The 23644-nt window shown below is 28.3% G+C and overlaps 4 protein-coding genes across 6 annotated transcripts; 2 read left to right on the top strand and 2 right to left on the bottom strand.

Moving 5' to 3' along the window:
- The first annotated feature begins 884 nt into the window (after positions 1–884).
- LOC122721399 lies at positions 885–2516 on the top strand. Its single transcript, XM_043949130.1, has 7 exons — positions 885–1145; positions 1240–1315; positions 1399–1529; positions 1695–1795; positions 1890–2016; positions 2109–2182; positions 2323–2516. Exons 1-7 carry the CDS (start codon positions 971–973, stop codon positions 2404–2406), a joined length of 768 nt encoding a protein of 255 aa, XP_043805065.1. The 5' UTR covers positions 885–970; the 3' UTR covers positions 2407–2516.
- An 8755-nt stretch (positions 2517–11271) lies between these two features.
- On the bottom strand, positions 11272–17036 carry LOC110627805 (retrovirus-related Pol polyprotein from transposon TNT 1-94). Its single transcript, XM_021774172.2, has 2 exons — positions 16855–17036; positions 11272–16755 (listed from the first exon to the last, which is right to left on the bottom strand). Exon 2 carries the CDS (start codon positions 15831–15833, stop codon positions 11571–11573), a length of 4263 nt encoding a protein of 1420 aa, XP_021629864.2. The 5' UTR covers positions 15834–16755; positions 16855–17036; the 3' UTR covers positions 11272–11570.
- On the bottom strand, positions 16152–16862 carry LOC122721208. Its single transcript, XM_043948960.1, has 2 exons — positions 16855–16862; positions 16152–16755 (listed from the first exon to the last, which is right to left on the bottom strand). Exons 1-2 carry the CDS (start codon positions 16860–16862, stop codon positions 16152–16154), a joined length of 612 nt encoding a protein of 203 aa, XP_043804895.1.
- Positions 17037–17691: 655 nt separating the features above from the next.
- LOC110627804 lies at positions 17692–22137 on the top strand. 3 transcript variants are annotated; one of them, XM_043948643.1, is made up of 8 exons: positions 17692–17866; positions 17949–18051; positions 18148–18308; positions 18415–18542; positions 18640–18751; positions 18859–18932; positions 20486–20582; positions 21987–22137. In XM_043948643.1, exons 1-7 carry the CDS (start codon positions 17779–17781, stop codon positions 20579–20581), a joined length of 762 nt encoding a protein of 253 aa, XP_043804578.1. In that variant the 5' UTR covers positions 17692–17778; the 3' UTR covers position 20582; positions 21987–22137. The 3 variants fall into 3 exon arrangements, with proteins under 3 accessions (XP_043804578.1, XP_021629862.1, XP_021629863.1); XM_021774170.2 differs by lacking the exon at positions 21987–22137 and having other exon boundaries at positions 20486–20824; XM_021774171.2 differs by lacking the exon at positions 21987–22137 and having other exon boundaries at positions 17696–17866; positions 18151–18308; positions 20486–20824.
- The last annotated feature ends 1507 nt before the right edge of the window (positions 22138–23644 follow it).

Genomic DNA, 23644 nt, shown 5'->3' with positions numbered 1-23644 from the left:
TTAGAAAACAATGCAATCACTTATAACACCATATATTGAAATCCCATCAAAATAATTAAAATTATAAATTATTTTTTTTTAAATATATAGATACACAAGTAATGTTCTAAGATCTAAAAAATAAAATTTATAGTACGAGTATAAGTATAGTCTTAAAAAATTATATCTCTTTCATTTTATTATTTTTTTTATTCTTTAGTGACGCATAATTGACACTCTCCTACTGTACCACATATCCCTATCACTCAGGACTATATGTACGGATGTGTTTCTCGACACTCATGTCGCAGTAGTTTGGCCTGCTCTCTTACCTTTCATCACATCATCCGAGCGAAACTATTTTCTGATGGATCTGAGCGTACAGTTAAACTGATCTATTTTAATTAGAGACTGAATGACGTGATTCTGAATCAGTCTACTCAATAAAAACTAATGAATTTTAAGTCTATATTTATTTCCAAAATCCATATTCAACCCGAATATCAGAAATCCCGTCGTCATTAATAAGCATCCATATTCATATGAATTGATTTGTTAGCTGCTGGGTAGACATCGAAAGTGTTGTACCTAAATTATAGCTTTTATTATTTATATTGACTTACTATCCAAAAACAATTATTTTTTGTAAATGTACTTTAGAATTCGCAATACATGCATCTGTACAAATTTAAAAATTATTACTATAATTTTATCTCTTTGTTTAACTATTCAATTAATAATAAAATTCAAATTAAATATTAGATATATTAATGGATTTTCACTACAGATGGGGTTTTGATTTTTTAAAGCATCAATTGGATTATACAGGACAAAAATGAAAAATTAATTATAAAAAATGGATATACTTTTTGGTGGAGTTGTTATATATGACTGTTTTGTAGGCTTCCCAATTCTTGTTGGGTTAATTTTAGTTGACTGCTTCAAGATAAAAACTTGCAAGTCTCCTTTGCAGTACAGGAGCCGGCGAAAAATGCCTCGAGGTTTGTCTGATGGTGTCTCCGACATGGAGGTCTCCTTCACAACACTCCCTAGGGAGATATCTCTTTCTCTCTCGCCCATGCCAAACAGTAACTTGAACCGGATACTATCCGCCGCCGTGATCTCCACCGCGTCACTATCTCTCAAACCCATGCCAGCTTTTGCAAGTAATTAACTCTTTGCTTCTCTCCCTTTCTCTGTATCTGTGGAACAAATAGTTAATAAAAAGAAAATTTTGAAATATATGTCAAATTTCATCAGAAATATCCCATCCTGAGCTGGTGAACTTTGAAGTTCAGGAGATTCAAGCACTGTGCTACTCCACACAAACCAACAGGTAAGTGATACTTAGTCTATAACAGCTTCTCGGCTGACTTTGATTTTCAATATTATTTAGCCAACTCTCGCTTCAATCAATAGACCACAGATCGAAAATGAAATGAAAGATCACCCCATGTGGCGTTTAGATTGTTTGACATCACCCCCTCCTTCTTTGTCATTTCTGGACTCGTCACCTGAAATTCCTGCAGGTGGGAAGTTGCCCGATCAAGGTTTGTGGGGTGCTCCTCCGTATTATTTTCTATTTCTTTTTATTTTAGTTTCATTTCTGTTGAAAATAAAATATTTTCCAATTTTAATTTTTTTTCATTTATTTTTAATTTAGTTTCTTTGAGAAAATTGTAGTCCTTTATTTAGGATTTGGCAATATCATGCAGGTGAATTGGCTAAAAAACTGTTTGTTGACTCTAAACTGGTTGTGTACGAGGATATTATAGTTGGTACAGGACAGCCTATCAATGATCAAAAGTTATTACAAGTACTGTTCATTTACCTTCTTCTTCATTTCATATATGGTCATTCTTTATATGTCCAAGGAAATGAAGCCCTTATAAACTTAGGTTATTTTCTAGGTGAATTTCCACTATGATTTCTATGAAAGCTCTGAAAAGCGTCGTCGATGGGGCAATTATGGGAGTAAAAAGAATTCCAAGCGAAAACCTGAAGAGATTCACCTGTGCAAGCATAATTTTGGAAAAGGTGACGAGAAACTGTTGAAGCATAATGTATAATTTTTGCATGATTTTGTTTAGTAGCAGACATTGTAATGTGTACTTGTATGCATGTATTAGGATTCGAGAAAGGAATACAAGGTATGCGAGAGGGAGGAATAAGGAAGATTTTTGTGCCTACAGAATTTTCACCTGTGAGTATCTCACAATTCTTCTTCCTTATTTTATTTTTATATAGCATATTTTTGTTTTTTTAATTCAATTTGTTTTTCAGATTTTATATTTGCTATTACATATATTTCTCTCAAATAAGAGCGCATCGTTGATTGTACAGGGCGAAAATTCGGGGGCTTTTTATGTGGAGTTGCTCCAAGTTTGCCCATCAGTGCAATGTCACATTAGAAATAAATTTCCATGATATGTAGTTTTTTAATTCTTAAATAAGAAAAATATGTGATATGTGAAATTTTCTCTTTATTAACGATGGAGGTAAATTTACTCATAATTATTAACGTGGGTGATTCAGTATTTTCTCTCCTAAATTAGATGAGAGTTTGATTATAGGGAAATATTTTATCCACTATTATAAAAATAAGTTTAAAATAATGATTATAAATTGAATAGAATAAATTAAATTTCAATCTCTAAATTTTAACATAATTAATAGATTTATTTTTATATTTTTAAAATTAAATTTTTATATTTTTATATTTAAATTTTTATATAATCAATTCGTACAAATTAGATATTTTTAAATTTCTGTTAATTAATTAGTTAAAAAGAGAATAAATATTTTAAATATTTAAAATATTTTCATGAAAATTTAATTTTTTTTTAATATGAGTGAGAATTTTATATTGTATAAATTATAATTTGGTCTCTAAATTTTAACGTAATTGATGGATTAGTCTTATATTTTTAAAACTAAATTCTTAAATCTCTTTATATTTAATCCATCTAAAATTGCAGTTATGTCATTTATTATAAATATTAGTTCAAAATTAGTGAATAATCAAATTTTTTATAAAAGTACAATTTATTTCTATAAATAGTAAAATTTATAATCTATTTAAAAGTTATTTGGTACCACTTAAAAGTAGCTAAAATTATAAGTATTTTTAAAAAGTTTTGAAATTATAAGTATTGAAATATTTTAATAAATGAAAATTAAAGAAAAAAGTATTAAAAATTAGTTAAATAAGATAATAGATAAAAGTTAATGGAGATTTAAGTGCTCTTTTAAATAAAAAATGAAATATTAAAATGTTTAAATTATAGTAGATGAGGACGGATTAATCATAAAGATATTTAAATATACGATTTTAAAAATAGAGAGACTGATTTAATAATTATGCGATTTAATTGTAGTTTATCCATTTAAAAAAAGGTAATAAAGATATTTCCATATTTTTAACGATAAAAATAGATAGAGAGAATTCTAATTTAAATTGACGGATTATTGAGGAATTTAAGTATTTGATTTTAAAAATATAGGATTAATCTATTAATTATACTAAAATTTAGAAATCAAAATATAATTTACTGAATTGAATTTTAGTTGATTTTAAAAGAAAAAGTAAAAGTAGAACGTTCTACCTGTAGGACTGAAATCATATTTAAAAAAAATTCTTTTTTCTAAAAATAAATTAATCAATAAGTATTGGATATAATAATAAAGCTCATTGTAATTTGAAGTAGAAAAATTGAGTTTGATTCTAGGAAAACCAAAAACACTATTAAAAAGATAACAGAAATTAGTTAATTATATGGTTAAATGTATATTTATAAACTTTTATTTTAATATTTTTATTTATTAAATACATTAATTTTAATTATGATTTAACAAGCACTTAATTTTTTAAAAAAATATTATTTTTAAAGATAATTTAATAAAATTTATAATTTAAAAGTAATATTTAAAAGAAATTTTTTAAATTTATGGTTAAATCTATAATTTTAAAATTATATTTAAAAATAATTTTTCAAATTCATGATTTTAAGTTGTTTTTAAAAAAATTTTTTATCTTTAAGTGTTTAAAATAATATTTTTTAAAAAATTTAAGTATTTAAAAATATTATTTTTAAAAATTTATGTATTTATTAGATTATAATTAAAGTTAAGTATTTGATAAATAAAAATATAAAAATATAAGTTTGTAAATATGCATTTTATCTATATATATATATATATATATATCACTATAAAAATATGTGAAAATAATAACGAATTTGTCCATTTAAAAAAAATAATAAAATTTGTAATTTGTTATTAAATTTATTACTAAATTAATTATTAATTTAATAAGATAATACAATTTATTATTGACTTAAATTGATTTAATTTATTTTTATTTTTTAAATAAAAAATTAATTTTTATTTTATTAAAATTTTCTATTTTTTTAATTTAATAACATATATAATCTATTATTAAATTTATTATTAATTCAAAAATTATTTAAGAGAAAAATATTATGTTTTTATTTTAGAATTTCATTTTTTTTAATTTAATAACAGTAATAATTTGTTATTAAATTCATTATTACTGAAAAATAATACCACTTTTTTATTTTTATTTTTTAATATTTTCTTTTAAATTTAATAATAAATTTAATTCATTATTAATTTACATATTTATATACTAATTGCTTTATCACATTTTTTCTCTTCTCTACTTATTCCTTTATATTTATTTTATTTTATTTTATTTTCATTATTAATTTCTTCTCTATTTTTTTCATTTTCTTTAATTTCATCTTCTATTTTCTTTTATTATTTTTCATTTTATCTCTTAATTTTTATTTCATTTTCTTTATTTTTTCTCATGATTTTTTCATTTTCTTTCATTTTTCCTTCTTTTTTTTTCATTATTCTTTCATTTACTTTTTTTTCTCTCATAATCTAACTTTTTAACTTTTATTCTTTTTTATTTTAGTCTTTTTTTTTCTTTTATTATTCTTTTATTTACTTTCTTTCTCTCTTAATCTAACTTTCTACTTCTATTCTTTTTTATTTTGTTCTAATTGTTTATTTTCTCTTTATTTTCAGGATTTTAAACGATCATTTTATTGAAACTGCTCTTAACTTTTTATAGTTAAAAACTCTAACAATTCAAAAGAATAGGTCTTTATTTCAATAGTCCTTGACTTAATCAAATCCTTCTAACATTTTCTTGCATTTTTCTTCTGTTTTTCTTATTTTCTTTAATTTTCTTTTTTCCTTATTTCTCTTTATTTTTATCATTATTTTCTTTTTTCCCTTATCTCTTTTGTATCTCATTTTTTCCATTCTTTCACAAGTCTTTTATTTTTTTTCAGATTTTCTTCATGTGATTTTATAATAATTTTTTTATAAAATTAATAAAAATTAAAATACTGAATGTAAAATATAATATCAAAATTAGTACTTTAGATTTAATATATATATATATATATATTTAATTTTATCAAATTAATAATAAATTTATAATTTATTATTAAATTTCAATGCAAATCCGTTATTAAATCTATTACAAAATTAGCTTGCATTAACAATATGATATTTTTGCAAATCAATTGTTAATCTATTATTAAACAAATTAGTAATAAATTTTTTATAAATTAATACTAAAAAATTCATTACTAATTTGAAAAAATCTTATAGTATATACACATTAATTAATAATTCTACACGAACTATTTTTTTTTTTAAATATATGTAAGCTTTAGTATAACTTTTGTAAAAAAATGATTTTTTTATAATTATTCAATAACAAATAATGTAATAAAGTAGAATTTTTAAAATATAGAATTGAAATTTATATTATAAATACTAAAATAATTAAAAATACTTTTTGATAAAATATGATTTAAATTTAAATAAAATCAATCTAACCATTTAAATTAATTATTTCAAAATAATAATAATAAATCTTAGAATTAATCATGCCCATTGTGAATGATAAGACAAATGAACTAACTTAGAATTAATTTAACAAGTGGTTCTTAGTTTAAGGAAGGAAAATTTGAATTTTCTAAGAAAATAAAATAAAAAATTCTTAACATTTTGAATTTTTTAATATGTGTTGATATATCAAGAGGTCTTTTTATATTAATTCACTGGCTAGCTGCTGGGTAGACTTTGAGAAAATCTTGGTATAAAGGGATAATAATGAAATTATACGAATGATTTTATTAATCCATATTTAATATTAAATTTGGATCAGACCTAATTCACTTATACGAACACATTATTTTTTTTAACAATCGATGTAAAATTTAATATTTAATATAGATCAAATTACTATATTAAATTTTTTTTTTATTTTTATATCGAGGATTAGGTAAGTTGACCCTAAATTTTATATGTTAGGTACATTGAAGTCATTTTATATTGAACATAATTTCACATGAATTTATATCGCTTTTAAACTCCATGATTTTGAATGGAACTTTTGTATTGTTTAACTTTGCAATTAATATAAAAAAATATATATTTTATTTTTTGGTTGGTAATTAAAATTTTGTAAAAATTTAATTGAATTGAATTGAATTGATTTTTCTATTTAAAATGAAAAAAATCTATATGATTTGATAAGAATTTTATGTTAAATTTAGATGTTGAGGGTATATTTTGAGCGAGATCACTGCATGTGAGAATCGGACAAGCTAAAATTAGAGTAGTTAGAACAGTGGAAGGGCCATTTGTCTAATTTGGTAAAAATCTAATGTAATTCTTTATCCACTGGGACCTCATTCAATGTTTCTGCATCTCAGCTAGCTTCCATGTCTTTTTTTTTTTATTCATAATAATACAACAAAAAACCTGGCCCATGAAAATTGTGTCGAGATCTTCTAGAAAGAAACTTTTTTGTCACATTTTATTAGTATTAAAAAAATTATTAAATTTTTATTTTTTATTAATATATTATAATATTATTAAATTGATATATCATCATGATGTATCTGATAATTTTTCTTAAAAGGCCGCACGGGTTACCATCACTCTTGTTAATATTATAACTATTTATAAAAAAAATTATATTTTTATAAACTAATCTTTAAATATTATAAATATTTACAAATACATTCATATAATTTAAATATTAAACTAAACTTTATTATATATATTTTATGTGAAAGTGGATTAAAGTGAAAATTTTGGTTCAAATAATTAAAAAAAGTGTATTAAGTGTGGGTGGTTGTGGGTTCAATTCTCTATTAAAAAATAGGATTTTTTTTAATTAAATGAGAATAATTTAACTCAGAAAAGTGAATTTAAATCATCCGATTTATCAGTTTGATTAAAATTTGATCGGTTTATACTGAATTGATTCAAACAGAGAGTTAATAACTTAAATTGAATTGAATTATAATTTGATTTTCAGTTAAATCGGTTTAATTTTAATAATCACAATTAAATTTTTTTTATTTAGAGATAGAGGTGATCATTTGGTTGGTTCAATTTAAAATTGAAGCGAACTGAATAAATTAAAAATCAAACTTTTAGTCTTTATGAAAACTGAACTGAATCGATTTTGATCAGAAATCAAATTGAACTGAACTGATCTGATTTAGTTCGATTCAATTCAGTTTAATCAATTTTAATTTTTAATAATTTTTTTATTTTTTATGTTTTATTTTTAATATTTTAAAATTTAATTAAAATATGAAAATAATATATTATTATTATTAATCAATTCGGTTTATTTTTTAATTTTTTTTTAATTAAAATCGAACCGAATTAAATTAAAATTTTTAAAATTAAAAATCAACTCAAATGAATTTAGGTGAATCGATTTTTTTCGAATTCAACAGCGTATTCATCCTTTGTTAGAGAATATTTTAACCTTTTTATAAAAATTAACCGTAAATTAATTATAATACAAGAGTAGAAATTAAATTATAATTTTTTTAATATAACTTTTAAATTATAAATTTTTAAAAATATAAAAATTAAAATAAATATTTTATTAAATTAAAAAAATTAAAGTGCAGTTTACTTTATTATTTATTAAAAAGTCAAAATATAATAATTAACCTAGTAATATTTTAGGAAAAAATATATGGATAAAGCATTATTATTACTAATATAATATGAAATAAACGAGTAACAAATATAAAATAAAATAATAAAATATACTTAAAATTATTAATTAATATTTACTAAAATTTAAATAACAAACTATTAAAGCTAATCCTAGATTTTTTGTCGGAATCCACAACCTAATCCTAGATTTGAAGTTCTACCTAATCCTAGATTTGAAGTTTGTTTGTTTTTTTTTTTTTAAAGATATCCTCAAATAATTATTTTTCTTTGTCAAGAAATAATTAATGTTGAGGTCATTCTTTGGGCAAAACTTAGATAATCGATGACGTCAGCAGCAAGCATTGAAACAACTGAAGTGAAATTCTCCCTCCGCTGTCTGTGATTTCACACGTGAAAAATTGTGGGTTTTTTTTAATCGGAAAAAAACCCTGGTTTACAAAATTAAATATTGATTCTAGAAAATGCCAATAAAAATCTTTTCTCCCCTTAAATTATTGAAGATAAGAAAAGGCTAATTTTTCAAGAAGTTATTGTTTATCCTTGCTACTCATCAGCGGTTCAGTCATTGTTTTCGTTCCCTAATCCACAAGTGCAACGAACAAAATTAGCTTGGCAAATTATTATTAAATCCTTGAATCTTTAAAAAATTAATTATATAAGATAAATATTTATATTATTTAATTTCTCTCATTAATATTAAAATAAATCAATAAAATTATTAATTTAGTTTTATAAATATAAGAATATTTAAATTAAATAATTTTAAAATAAAAATGAATTAATAAATTCTTTAAAAATTTAAAAATTTCAATAATTCTCGCCCTATGTATAATTAATCAAGTGCTTTTCCATACTAGATTCTTCTTGCTATTGAAGCAAAAGAAGATTATGCAAGTACTTTCAGCTTAGCAACTAGCTATATAGCCAACACAAAAGATTGTTGTCTATTTTGGAAGGATACATCACAATTGCTAAATTAGTAATAAAAAAATTTTGCAATAAAAATATAAATTTATTATAGTAATATATGAATTGCTACATATTATTATTATTATTATTATTATAAAATTATGGTTATAATTATATTATAATAAAATTGTGATAGCGGTTAAAAAGGTAATTATTAATAAAAATAAGTATTATTATTAAAAAAACAATTTTTTATATTATATAATTTTTTATTAATATTCATCATTATTATTACGTTTTTATGTACCATTAATAATAATTATTATTTATTAGTTTTTATAATAATAAAATTTAGATTAATAAAAACTTTTTATTAATAATTATATAATAAATTATACAACAATTACAAATTACTTTTAATTTTTAATTACTTTCATATATATTTTATTAAATTTAGCACGTAGATATATTGAAAGGGTTAGAGCCACGTGAATCCTTTCAAAAAGAAAGGGCCATATGAAATATGCATAATATATAATATTGAAAAAGTTACTTCAATATTTATGAGATATGTCAAAATTCATATATATATCATTATTTTTAAAATTTAACATTTTATTCTACATATTTTGCTATGTAAAAAAAAAATCTTTTTTAATTTGTTAAAATCAAAATATAAAGATTAAATTATTTATTTTTAAAAAATTAATAAATATTAATTTATTTTTAATATAATTACTAAAAAATGAAAAATATTATAAGATTTTATCAATAAACAATTTATTTCACACTATTAAAAAGTTAATAATTTATTTTTATCAACTATTTTTTATAATTTAATAAATTATATAGTTGCTTTTTATTTTTATGGTTAAATTAATGATTAAAAAAATAATATATATTTAAAAATATTTTAAAAATAAATTTAAAAAAACTAGATGGATTCACCCATGATTAAATTATTAAATTAATAAATCTCTTCGAAACGAGGAATTTAATGTAAACGTGAGGAACTCACCTTTGTAGATTGAGAGAGTCAATCATAACATGATGAAATTAGGTAAGGTGTCGACCTTTAATACGATAGTCGGTCCTTTTAACTCTCTTTGAAGTCTTTAATGCATGTGCATGTGCTTGTATATATGTGACACAAAATGAATGGATAGAATATAGGCTAATTGACTCCACATTTATTAGTCGATTGTCAGTCATTAATAACTGCCTGACATACCTGCTACAATATTCTCATCCAATCTAACAGGACGTAAGTTAGAGAACGCGTGAGGATGATCAGGGTATAAATAGGACTCTCTCTCTTACACTTATAGAAAAAAACCTCTCAAACACATCTTCTCACAGACATCTTAGGAAAGTTTTCTCTTCTCTTTTTCTATATTTTATTTTTATTTATGCCACTAAAAAGTTATAAATTTGATTTGAGCGTGGAAATGTAACCATCGGGGCATTTTCGGTAAACCCTAACTATTTTTTCATATTTTACAGGTTTTCTTTTTCCAAAATCGAATATAAAAAAATTTATGTAAAATCTCAAAAGTATTCACCGTTCATAAATCAATTACGGAGAATTTATTTCTTAGTTCAAGATCCCTCCTACTAATTGGAATCAAAGATTAATCCATCAAATCAATTCATTATCTAGGTGTACACAATCCATTATCTAGGTTTACACATTTGACAGAACCCACAAGATCTCAGCTCATCAGTACTCTCTACTCATAGGGATTTAATTTTTGAGGGAGACAATAACAATATTAAAAATAAATAAAAAGTTCTTTATTTAATTTTTTATTTTTTGTTTCCTTTTAATGTCCATGGCCGGCGTAGCGGTGAGGGTGTTTATGTGGATCTAACTTATCTCTAGTTTTCAAGGAGGCTATAGTTTATGTTTGGTATTAGTATTCTTAGGACCACACCACCACGTGAATTCCATTTCTGTAAGCTGTTTCAAGGCCGTAAACCTCTACATCATCTCCTTCTTGGTGGATTGATTTGATTGTGGTTTGTTTATTGGATGGGCTTCTTATTTTTAGATTGGTTTTTTAATTTTTCTCTTGAATTATATATCTATTTTTAAATTTGACTTTAGCGTAAATTATATTAATTACAAATAAAAAAAATCACATTAGTGATACTAAAACCGTCTCGAAAGATAAAAAATTTTCAAATTCAAATCTCACTCGGAATTATTCAATATAAATTTTATAATTTATATTATAAAGGCAACACTAGCTAGAATTTCGTCCATAAAACATATAATTATTCGGACCCGATCGCACACATGAAACTATGTCGACGTCCGTTCTCGTACTAAAAATTATACATACTGTTAGATAATCAGAGTACCTAAGAACAAAACTGCTAGCAAATTATTTGAGTATAAAACTAGAACACAGAAGTTAGAGGAAAAGAGCTTTTGTATTGATCACACGATAATAACCTCTAAAATAGATACACAAATTTATAAGCAGAGCTACTATAATCTGTTGCAACAGATTTGCTCAATAATCTGCAGTAACAGCATTATTCCCTATAAACTAGGCACTACCAAATATTCACAGCTGACTAAGTAAAATTAATAAAATAAATAACTTTAAATCAAAACAAGTTTAACGGCTACAATCACCCCCTTAAACTTGTTTGACACCAATTTTGTCTCTTAATTCAATGAATCTTTGTCGAGCAAGTGGTTTTGTCAGTAAATCAGCTATTTGTTCTTCAGTCTTCACATATTCAAGCTGAACATCTCCTCGTTGAACGCAGTCACGGATAAAATGAACTCTTGTATCTATATGCTTACTCCTGTCATGGAAGACTGGATTTTTGGCTAACGAAATAGCTGATTTGTTATCAACCTTCAGAACTGGTTTGACTTGATCATCTCCACTCAAACTTTGAATTATCTTTGTGAGCCAAATCCCTTGACAAGCTCCACCTGTTGCTGCTATATATTCAGCTTCACATGAAGACAATGCTACAATTCTTTGTTTATGTGAAACCCATGTAATTGGACTTTCTCCAAGAAAATAAATGATTCCAGAGGTACTTTTCCTATCATCAGTATCTCCAGCAAGGTCACTATCACTGTAACCTATGAGTTCTTCATTTCCTTGATTCTTCTTATAAACAACACCCAAACCAGTAGTTCCTCTTATATACCTTAAGATTTGCTTCACAGCATTCATGTGTGTTACCGTTGGCGCATCCATGTACCGGCTGACTACACTAACAGAGTACGCAAGGTCTGGGCGTGTGTTCACCAAATACCTCAGACTCCCAATAATTCTTCTATATTCTGTGGCATCAACTAGTGGCTCACCGTCTTGTTTTTTTAGCTTGCTCTTTGGCTCCATTGGAATACGAGTACTGTTGCAACTAAGCATCCCTGTTTTTTCAAGAATTTTGATTGCATAACCTGCTTGACAAAGAGATATACAATCAGAATTTTGTTTTACCTCAATTCCAAGATAGTAACTCAGCAGACCCAAGTCACTCATCTCAAACAGTTTCATCATCTCTAATTTGAATGTTTCAATTAGAGACCCATTTGAGCCGGTGAGAATTAAATCGTCAACATATATTCCCACCACTGTAACATCTTTTCCTTCCTTCTTCATATATAGAGCATGTTCAAACGAACATTTGCTGAAACCAAGTGACTTTAAACTTTGATCCAGTTTAGCATTCCAGGCCCTCGGTGCCTGTTTTAAACCATATAGTGCCTTGTGTAAACGCAGCACCTTCTGTGGATTATTCTTGTCAACAAAGCCATCTGGTTGACTCACATACACCTCCTCTTCTAATTCTCCATTTAAAAATGCCGTCTTCACGTCCAAATGGTGAACTCTCCACTGTTTTTGAGCAGCATAAGCAAGGATTGTTCTGACAGTTTCAATTCTTGCTACAGGAGCAAAGACCTCCTTGTAATCAACTCCATACTTCTGCACATATCCCTTTGCAACTAAACGGGCTTTATGCTTGATGATCTTGCCGTTTGGATCCTTCTTCAGCTTAAAAACCCATTTGAGTCCAACTGCTTTTTGATTTTTCGGCAACTCAGATAGCTCCCAAGTTCCATTCTTTTGAATGGAATCAATTTCAGATTCCATAGCTCGCTTCCAATTCTCGTCACTTACTGCCTCTGTAAAGCGTGCTGGTTCCTCCATTGATAAGAAACACAACCCAGCTTCTTCATCAATTTGACGAGTTTCATTATAAATTTCCTGCAACGATCTGAATTTCTTTGGTGAAGTGGAGCTCGTTTCTGAACCTGAAATAGCTGAAGAAGGTGATTGAATTAGAGGAGAATTTTCTTCTGAAATTGGTGTACCTGGGGAAGTAGATTGCGTTGAAGAAGTTTTTAACGCATCTGCTGCTTCAAGTATGCCTTCACCCCCTAATTCATTTATCTGTACGGTAAACATCTCTGTACAGTCTTGTTGTTCCTTCTCTTCATCAAACGGCCAGCTTTCATTTTCTTCAAAAATCACATCCCTACTGATTAAGATTTTTCTTTTGCTGGGATTATAAACTCTATATGCCTTAGAGCCATCTTCATAACCAAGCAAAATTCCTTTTTCACTTCTGTCATCTAACTTAGCAATATGGGATTTCACTGTCTTGGTATGAACAAGACAACCAAATACTCTTAAATGTTGTATATTTGGTATCTTGTTATACCAAGCTTGATAAGGAGTCATACCTTCAACACTCTTGGTTGGACATCTATTCAACAAATAGACTGAAGTTCTAGCTGCTTCACCCCATAAGTTTGCTGGAACCTTCTTGCTTTTCATTATGCTTCTCATCATTTCTACCACAGTCTGATTTCGCCTTTCTACAACACCGTTCTGCTGCGGGGAGTAAGGTGCAGTCAATTGGCGCTTAATCCCCTCATCTTCGCAAAATTTTTTGAAGTCAGATGAGAGGAATTCACCACCACGATCTGTTCTGAAACATTTCAGCTTTGTATCTGACTCAGCTTCAGCTTTCTTCTTGAATATCTTGAAAGCTTCATATGCTTCACCCTTGCTTTTCAATAATAAGATCCACATGTAACGTGAATAATCATCTACAAGAAGCATAAAATACTGATTACCTCCTGCTGTTGTCGGTGTGATTGGACCGCAGAGATCGCCATACACCAGTTCAAGTTTCTCTTTGGCCCTGTACATCGTTGCTTGTGGGAAAGGTTTTCGATGTTGTTTGCCCAGCACACACCCATCACAGACTTGATTTGGAAGTGTGATATTTGGCAATCCTTTCACCATCTTCTCTTTAGCCAGCTTCTTCAAAGCTTGAAAGTTTAGGTGGCCATACCTAGCATGCCAAAGCCAATTTGGTTCACCGATGCTGGTCATCAAACAAATCTTCTCTGCAATCTGCAATTCTGCGATATACAGTCTGTTTTGTTGCCTTTCCACTTTGATTATAAGTCTATTTGTGTTGTCATAGACTTTTAGAATTCCTCCTCCAATGGAAATTCTGCCACCACTTTCATCAATTTGGCCAAGGCTAATTATATTACTTTTTAATTTTGGGATATAATATACATTAGTTAGGGTTAGATGTTCACCGTTTTTACATTGAAACATTACTGACCCAAAACCATGTATATTAATTACAGAACCATCACCAAATTTAACCTTGCCACAAATTGTATTATCAATTTCAACAAAACAACTTTTGTCACCTGTCATATGATTAGTAGCTCCTGTGTCGAGATACCAACCTGCTCCTTTCATCAAACTCCCATTTGTGGCAGCAACATACACTTCTTGTTCTCCATTCAATTCAACAGCTTCAATCATCAGGGTAGATTCTTCAAAATAAATTTGATCCGAATTCTGATTATTTACCTCAACAGCTTCAACCATCAACAGGGACTGTTCTTCATCATCTCTTTCGGTCAAATTTGATTGCTCCTCCTTCTCCTTTGAGGTGCATTCTGATGCGAAATGCCCCATTCTTCCGCACCCATAACATTTGATTTTTGACTTGTCAAATTTTTTCTTTGACTGTTGTGAATCACCTTCTTTTCTTTGATGATTACTGTAATTCCTGCCTCTACCACGTCCTCTTCCATATCCACCTCTTGAACTGGTGGTCTCTTTTGATTTACATTTGTTCTTCTTGGCATCTTCCTTCGCCTTCCACTCTGCTCTAGTAAGAAGAACCGTCTCATCAGATCTGCCGCCACAACTCAGCAGTCTCTCTTCGTGAGCTTTGAGTGAACCTATCACCTCCTCAACTGACTTGGTGGATAGGTCACTAAATTCTTCAATGGTTGACGCGATCTGAAGAAATTTCGATGAAACAGACCGTAACATCTTCTTGACCACTTTCTCTTCTTCTACAGTGTTTCCGAGACTCCTTAACTTGTTGACGTTAATTGTGAGCTTACTTGAAAAATCATCAACATTGTCGGACTCACTCATCTTCAAAGCTTCGAACTCTCTCCACAAAGTCTGAGTTCGAACCTCTTTCACCTTGTCAGCCCCTTGGTTCATGGTTTTCAGCATGTTCCATGCCTCCTTCGCAGTTTTCTTTGCGCCCAATTGAAGCAAGGTATCTTCTCCTATACCTTGATAAATGGCTGCTAGTGCCATTTTATCTTTCCGTTTATCAACTGGACCCGGTGACTCTACTGCGTCCCACACACCTTGAGCCATCATAAAGACTTCCATCTTTATAGCCCATGCTGCATAATTGCTTTTTGTCAGCAAGGGATACTTCAAGGTTACTGAACCTTCTTTTTCAGGGAGCAGGGCTACATCAGTACCTGTAGAAGAATTCATTTCATTAGAGGTTTCTCCACTATCTTTTTGCTCTTTCTCTTTTTGTTCTCTCTCTCTCTGCTCTCTCAATGCTTTCTCAACTTCAATGTGAGACATGTAGTAAGGCCTTGATCTTAAGGCTCTGATACCAAGTGTTAGATAATCAGAGTACCTAAGAACAAAACTGCTAGCAAATTATTTGAGTATAAAACTAGAACACAGAAGTTAGAGGAAAAGAGCTTTTGTATTGATCACACGATAATAACCTCTAAAATAGATACACAAATTTATAAGCAGAGCTACTATAATCTGTTGCAACAGATTTGCTCAATAATCTGCAGTAACAGCATTATTCCCTATAAACTAGGCACTACCAAATATTCACAGCTGACTAAGTAAAATTAATAAAATAAATAACTTTAAATCAAAACAAGTTTAACGGCTACACATACAACGTAAAATAGTTATCACAGTAGAAGGTAAATAAATGACGAGAGCCAGAGCCACAACAGCACATAGCGATATCACAGCAGCACGAGTCTCATAAATCCCACACGACATCTTCCCGATCTTTATCTGAACAACATCAACCATTGAAATCGTCAAAAAAACCACCCCAATCGTCGACGCCAACACCGACAAAAGTATCATGAAACCTCTACTTGGCTTTATCACTTTATATTCATGAGCTCGATCAACATGCATAGCTTCTTTGGTGTCTTGGACATTGATGAAAAGCTTGAGAGATTTGGCCACCAGGCTTGAAAGGAGAAAGCAAGCAAACGATACTACTTCATAAAGAACAAGCCTCTTTTCCATCTTGACGTCCGGTGAACATTCCGGTCGATTATCAAGGCTTTGTTGAGATGGAGATGCGAAGGCTAAGCCCAAGAAGATGGCTATTGTGAAAAGGGAGTTCACAGAAACGAGATCATCCAGTGCGCTTAACTGAACCTGTTTTGATTTTTCAAGTTTTTCTAATTTTTCCTTCTTCCAGTCGCCGTCGTTTCCGACCAGTGGGCGTTCATCAGGCGTTTCCCTGAATTCTCAAGAATATACATACTTAGCTGTTATGTAATTTACACAAACTGAAATCGTAATTAAGCAAATGGAAAAAGAAAATAATTAATTTAAGTACCTGTCCATAATGTTTGTTGTTATTGCAATGGAAGGATAGTATGCAAGTTGAAGTTGCTAAAGGGTCACTAGCCCGGAGACTTTCTGCTTTGCCACTTGCTATATATAGCCAGAAATTTGTTTCGAAGGATGAGCAACTGATCTTTCATTCATGCTCGTAGCTTCAGATATTGAAATCCAATACATTTAAATTATACATTTACTAGGAGATTAAATCTGTAAATATAATTAAATGATTATTATTAAAATTATATAAAAATTAAATAAAAATATTTTTAAATATGAAAGTAAGATATTTGTGAATTTTATAAATGTGTGACATTTAGAATAAATAATTTGTTCGTAACAACTATAAAATAATTATTTATACAAATAATTTATACCTAACAACCAAAAAAATAATTACTTAATTTCATTCATAGCATCTAACCACTGATTCTGAAAAATCTAAGTCAAGTTAATTAATGTCTTTGTCTCATTATATATAGAAGTTTGTCCAAGTTTTATTAAAAGTATGACCTCGCTGATCAGGTGGTTAGAATTTCTTTTGAATTGCAAAATTTAAATTATAATATTAAAATTAAAAAATATTTTTACATATTTCTCCGACAATTATTGAACAAATAAATTTGTAATTATTTTTAAACAAAAATATAATTAATATTGTATATTCTCGTTTTAATATATCTTACATTCACTAATTATTACATTAATTTTAAAATTAATAATTTTATTATTTCATGTCATACTACACAAGAATATATCATCAAGTTAATATTTTTTTTTTAATGAGTTGTCATTTTAACTTATAATAATATATTTTGATATTAAAAGATCTTGGAGACCTACTAAACCTTGTGAATTTGCAGGCAGGCGACTAGAGATTTTGCATACAAAGTCACAGCAGACGATCTCTCTGACGCCCATGGCAACCAGAAGTTTAAATCGGATACTAGCAACCGTGATGATCTCTTCTGCAGCCCTCTCTCTCACCCCCAAGCCAGCTTTTGCCTGTACAGAACCAACTTTCTCTCTCTCTCTCTCTCTCTTTCTCTCATATAAGCATATAGATTTAACTCTTCTCCTTTGAAGCAGACTTAACTCATCCGGCAAGCACAGATTCCATCATTTTCGACGCTAAGGAGAAGATGAAAACAATGGGTTACCACTCATTTTTTACCCAAAAAGATCATGAAAGGTAAAGAATAAAGATTGTTTCTTCTTTATTTTGATTTCTTCTGAGCTTCAACTTGATTAACTATGGCGTTGCTGCATTTCTGATACGAATATGAAGCAGTGGAGACAAGGGAAATGAGATGCAAGATGAGATCAAATGTGGCAACGTTGTCAGTCGATTGTTCCAGATGGTGAATAAAGACTACAAGTGTCCAACACTTGATCATTCTGTGTCAGAATTGAGTAAAACTAACTGTGGAACTTTCCCTCTAGAGAAAGGTTCGTCATCGTTTTCCCCGTCTGAAGATGAAGAATGCTACTGTTTTTGTATAGAAATTAATTTTGCTAAACGACATTTTGGCAATTTTCATGATTAAATTAACAGGGAAACTGCTGAAAAAAGTACTAGAGGATGAGAATTACCATGTTGAAAAGATGTACAGTTCAGAGGTTTGGTACCGGGATGTTAAAAAGGGTAAAGGTGCTATAGCAACAGATGATCAGATTTTACAGGTAACTGGTTGAATGCTCACCGTTGATTATGGCATCGAATAATTTTTTCATATATACAGGTTACAAAAATAATGAGATTTTACCTTGTTAATGGCAGCTGAGGATCCACTACAACCTTTATAATGATGCCGGAGATGCCCTTTTTAACAGTTTAGAGCACAAGACTTCTTCGGTGGAAGTCCACTTGTGCGATCATATATTTGGGCCAGGTGAAAAAAAATAATAATAATAAAAAATATAAACATGGATCCTTGAATTGTTAATCTAATTTATTTCTTTTCTTTTTTTATTTTAATTTCTAAAATAATGAACGCAGGAGTTGTGAAAGCGATTAAAGACATGCGAGTAGGAGGAATAAGAAGGATTATTCTTCCTGAGGAATATGCCCCGGTTAGTATATATTATATTAGATTCACAAAACTATTGTGATTATGTGAATTAATTGTAATTAAAAACTGAAAATATAATTATAATTTTTTATAAATAATTAATAATTTTATTGTCGATATTTTAAATAATTTATAATTTATTTTAATAAAAAAATTTTAATAATTTAATTAATAAATTTTATTATTATTTTATTTATTTATTTTACCTATTTTTCTAATAAACACAAATAAATTTTATTAAATTTTTCTTAAAATTAAGTTATAGTGCTAATACACTATAAAAAAAAATTCGGATTACTAATGAATTTTATTAATCATTTTCATCTATTAGTAATTTTAATAAATTTACTAATAGATTTAAAAATTTATTGATAAATTTTAATATAAAAAATTGTGTGTAAAAATTTATAAATAAATTTAAAATTCGTTGGTAATTTAATAGTATTATTAATAGATTTATCATTGATAATTTATAAATATATAAAATAATTAGTATTTAAATTATTACTAAGTTCATCAGTAATTCACTTATGGATTTCGATCTAAATTTAAAAAGTGTTTAAATTAATAACGGTTTTAAATTCATTAGTAATTACTAATAAATTTAAAAATTTGTTACTAAATTTTATCATTAAATTAATAAGTAAAAGAATTGTTGAATTTACCAATAGATACCATCTATTAATAAATTCGTTGATAAATTTAAAATGATATCCGCGTAAAATTTTCACTATTTTTTAAAATAATTCATTTTTTTTCAGTTATTAATATATTTATTAATATATTTCAAATCCGTTGATAATTATTAAAAGGAAAAAACTCGCCTTGTTTTTTTCAAAATTTAGTAACAAATTACAAATTCGTTAGTAATATGCGTTTACAAATATAACATCACATCTGCTTCTTTTATTATTTATTTATTTTATCATTTTCATTTTTTTCATTTTCTTTTCCTTTTTTAGTATTTTCTTTTATTTCACTTTCTTATCTCTTTTTTTTTTTTTCATTTTTTTTCTTTTCCTTTCGTTTCTTATCCTTCTTTATCTCATTATCTTCTTCCTATGTTATTTTCTTTATTTTTCTCTATAATTTTTCTATCACTTTCTCCATTTTCTTTTTCATTATTTTCTTTCCTTTCTTCTTTTATTCTTCATTTTATCTATAATTATCATTCATATTATTTCTCTCATATTATTTTCTTCTATCATTTTCTTTCTATTTATATTTTTTTATTATTTAGTAATTTACTAATAGATTTCAGATCTATTAATAAATAATTTTTCTTTCAATTTACTAACAGATTTAAAATTCGGTAATATTACAAGTGAACTTAAAGTCATAAACTTTTTAACAACGAATCCTAATCTATTAATAATTCATTGATAATTCATTTATTAATGAATTTTTACAGAATTACCAATAAAAAAATATATTAGCAATCCGCAAATTTTTTATAGTGATAGCTGTTGTAAAAATGTTTTTTAAGAATTGAATATTAAATTTGTGCGTATATACATAATATTAATTTGTGACTGCCTGCCTTCTGGTGTACAGATGATTTCTAAGCGTGGTACTCCAAACATCAAAGCGTATGGAGTCATGGATGTGGAGTTGGTTGCAGTTTGTGCATCCCCTGTGTGTTGCTCCTAACGTAAATCCTAAATAATAATAATAATAATAATAATACTTCAGTTGTCTTCCTTTTACAGACATTATTGTAATAAATAAGGTAGAAGTAGAAAGGGGGCTGTGGACATGCATCTTCATGCGATAGAAACAATGAATCAGATGAGAAATGAGAACCAGGCCCCCCCTAGTCTAGTCTTGAGTTTCTCTTAATCTATTCTGAATCTCTGATGGGTCATTTGATTTTATTTAAAAAAATATTTTCACTTTAATTTCTTGATATTGATGATGCATTTGACTATAGGAAATTCATATAATTGGCCCTGGTGGTGGAAGGTTGGTTTGAGAATAATAAAGAAAAGAAAAATCTTTGCTAGTGCATACATACGAGTTTTTGTTTAAATCATGTAAAAAAAAATAAAATTATGAAAATTAAAAAATTATTTTCAGATTTATGGCGTTAAATTTATTTGACAATTTAAAAAAAAAAATTATTATTATAAAATAAATAATACATTGTGATGCTCCTCTGTCCTTAGGTCCTTAGGTGGAGAGTATTTTTTGTGTTTTGTAATTCCGTTTTATTCTTTTTTATGGGGTTTTACTCTTTTATTTTGTTATGAGTTATATAAAAAGTAAATATGTTAATATAAAAAATAAATATTGATAATTGAGTTACTTATTTAATTTCAGAAATTGTATAATTATAAGTTTAATTTTCTTTTTTTTTAAAATATTGTCTCTCATATATAAATAGATTGTAATATCTATTGTGAAATATAACAAAATATTATATTTCTACATGATATCAAAGTTATTCTCATAGAGATTTAATTTTTTTCTCTCTCATCAAGTTTTAAATTTTTTTGGAAATTTAGGACTCATATTCTTTTGTGTTACCCATTTAGGGTAATATTTGTCTCTCATCGTCCACCTAGGGAGGACGCCGAAGTTGCCTTGCAACCCACTTGTCAGATCTGTAGTTCGTTTGCCATTTGGGTGTTGGGTTATTTTCCTTTAATTCGTTTGAAGGTAAAGGAGTATAGAGTTTTGGTTAAAATGGTTTTTGACAATAAGACCCATATTATTAAAATTATTCTAACGTCTTCAGTAGCGACTGAGACAGGTAAAACGTGTCTTATTTCCTTTTCATATAAATGGGTTATTGATTCTGGTGTCACAGATCACATGACAGGTAATCCTCATATTTTTACTAGCTTTCGATCTCATAAAACATATTCTCCTGTTATTATAGCTGATGGGTTAACCTATAATGTTGAGAGTTCTGGGACTGTTAAACCTACTCCTTCTATTACCTTATCATTTGTGCTAAGTTTACCTAATCTTGCCTTTAATTTAATCTCTGTGAGTAAACTTACCAAAGACCTAAATTGTTATTTCCTTTTTTGCTGATCATTGTCTCATTCAGGATCTTGTGACGAAGCAGATTATTGGTAAAGAACATGTATCTGGGGGTCTCTACATTTTGGATGCATGGGTGCCTCAGCTTGTTGCCTGCTCCAGTGTCATGTCTCCGTTTGAAGCACATTGTCGATTTTGAAGAAATTATGCCCTCAATTTCATGAGGTATCTTTATTGGAGTGTGAGTCATGTCATTTTGCAAAACATCATCGAATCTCTTTAAGTCCTAGAGTCAATAAACGAGCTGAGTCTGCTTTTGAATTAGTTCATTCAGATGTTTGGAGCTCATATCCAGTTGGATTTAAGACTGGATTCAGATATTTTATCACTTTTGTGGATGATTACTCTAGAATGATTTGGATTTATTTTATGAAGCATCGTTCAGAAGTGTTTTTTCATTTTTCTGCCTTTTGTGCTGAAATCAAGACTCAATTTAATATTTCTGTGAAAATTTTGCGTAGCGATAATGCTAAAAAATATATGTCAGAATCATTCCAGGCTTATATGACTCAACATAGTATTCTTCACCAATCGTCATGTGTTGATACACCCGCTCAAAATGGGGTAGTTGAAAGGAAGAATCATCCATTTCTTAAGACTGCTAGAGCTCTATTATTTCAAATGCAAGTTCTTAAACAATTTTGGGCTGATGCTGTCTCTACTGCATGCTTTCTTATTAATCTCATGCCCTCCACAGTACTAAACGGTAATACTCCATATAATGTCCTCTTTCCTAAGAAGCTATTATTTCCTCTCGAACCACGACTGTTTGGCAGTACTTGCTATGTTCGGGATGTCAGACCTCATATGATTAAACTTGATCCTAAAGCTTTGAAGTGTGTTTTCTTGGGATATTCTCGCCTTCAAAAAGGGTATCGGTGTTACTCTCTAGACCTCAATAAGTATCTGGTCTCAACAGATGTAGTCTTTTCCGAGAAAGTTCCTTTTTATCGTGTTGCACAAATCTCCCCTGATCAAAAGGATGATGATGACTGGCTCATCTATAGAATCATATCTGATGGTGGGACCTCTTCGAGTATGCCTTCTGCTACACAATCTGATGGTAACATTCCTCCTAATACTCAGCCTCTTGTTAACCCATCAGTTGTTTAAGTTTACTCTCGGATACCAATACCTGATGATACATGTTCTGCACCAAAATCTTCTTCGCCATCAAATCCACCACCGACTGACCTTGACTTTCCCATTAGTCTTCGTAAAGGTAAACGACAGTGTAAATCTATCTATTCTATTACTAATTTTCTATTTTATGATCACCTGTCTCCTTCTTCTACCTCCTTAATTGTCTCTCTAGATTCCATTTCTTTGCCTAAGACAGTTAAAGAGGCCCTGGCTCATTCTGGATGGCGTGATGCAATGTTTGAGGAGATCAAGGCTCCAAATGAAAATCATACTTGGAAACTAGTTAATTTACTCTCTGGCAAGAAGATTGTGGGCTGTAAATGGGTTTTTGCTGTCAAAGTCAATCCAGACGACTCCATAGCGAGGCTTAAGGCCTGTCTTGTCGCTAAAGGTTATGCTCAAACCTATGGCGTTGACTATTCTGACACTTTTTCTCCTGTGGTAAAAATGACCTCAGTCCACTTGTTCATCTCCCTAACTGCTTCTCAGCATTGGGCTTTACACCAATTAGATATCATGAAT

This window comes from Manihot esculenta, chromosome 12 (genome assembly GCF_001659605.2).
Source record: "Manihot esculenta cultivar AM560-2 chromosome 12, M.esculenta_v8, whole genome shotgun sequence".
In the NCBI taxonomy this organism is placed as follows: domain Eukaryota; kingdom Viridiplantae; phylum Streptophyta; class Magnoliopsida; order Malpighiales; family Euphorbiaceae; genus Manihot; species Manihot esculenta.
This window is presented reverse-complemented; position numbering and strand designations above follow the sequence as displayed.

What these genes read in the sequence shown, in the direction of transcription:
- LOC110627804 (XM_043948643.1), top strand. Translation starts at nt 17,779, where the DNA reads ATGGCAACCAGAAGTTTAAATCGGATACTAGCAACCGTGATGATCTCT. An exon ending in CCCCAAGCCAGCTTTTGCCT is followed by an intron (nt 17,867 to 17,948) that starts GTACAGAACCAA and finishes CCTTTGAAGCAG; the next exon opens with ACTTAACTCATCCGGCAAGC. An exon ending in CAGATGATCAGATTTTACAG is followed by an intron (nt 18,543 to 18,639) that starts GTAACTGGTTGA and finishes TGTTAATGGCAG; the next exon opens with CTGAGGATCCACTACAACCT.
- LOC110627805 (XM_021774172.2), bottom strand. Translation starts at nt 15,833, where the DNA reads ATGTCTCACATTGAAGTTGAGAAAGCATTGAGAGAGCAGAGAGAGAGA.
- LOC122721399 (XM_043949130.1), top strand. Translation starts at nt 971, where the DNA reads ATGCCTCGAGGTTTGTCTGATGGTGTCTCCGACATGGAGGTCTCCTTC. An exon ending in ATGATCAAAAGTTATTACAA is followed by an intron (nt 1,796 to 1,889) that starts GTACTGTTCATT and finishes GTTATTTTCTAG; the next exon opens with GTGAATTTCCACTATGATTT. An exon ending in TGCCTACAGAATTTTCACCT is followed by an intron (nt 2,183 to 2,322) that starts GTGAGTATCTCA and finishes TTGATTGTACAG; the next exon opens with GGCGAAAATTCGGGGGCTTT.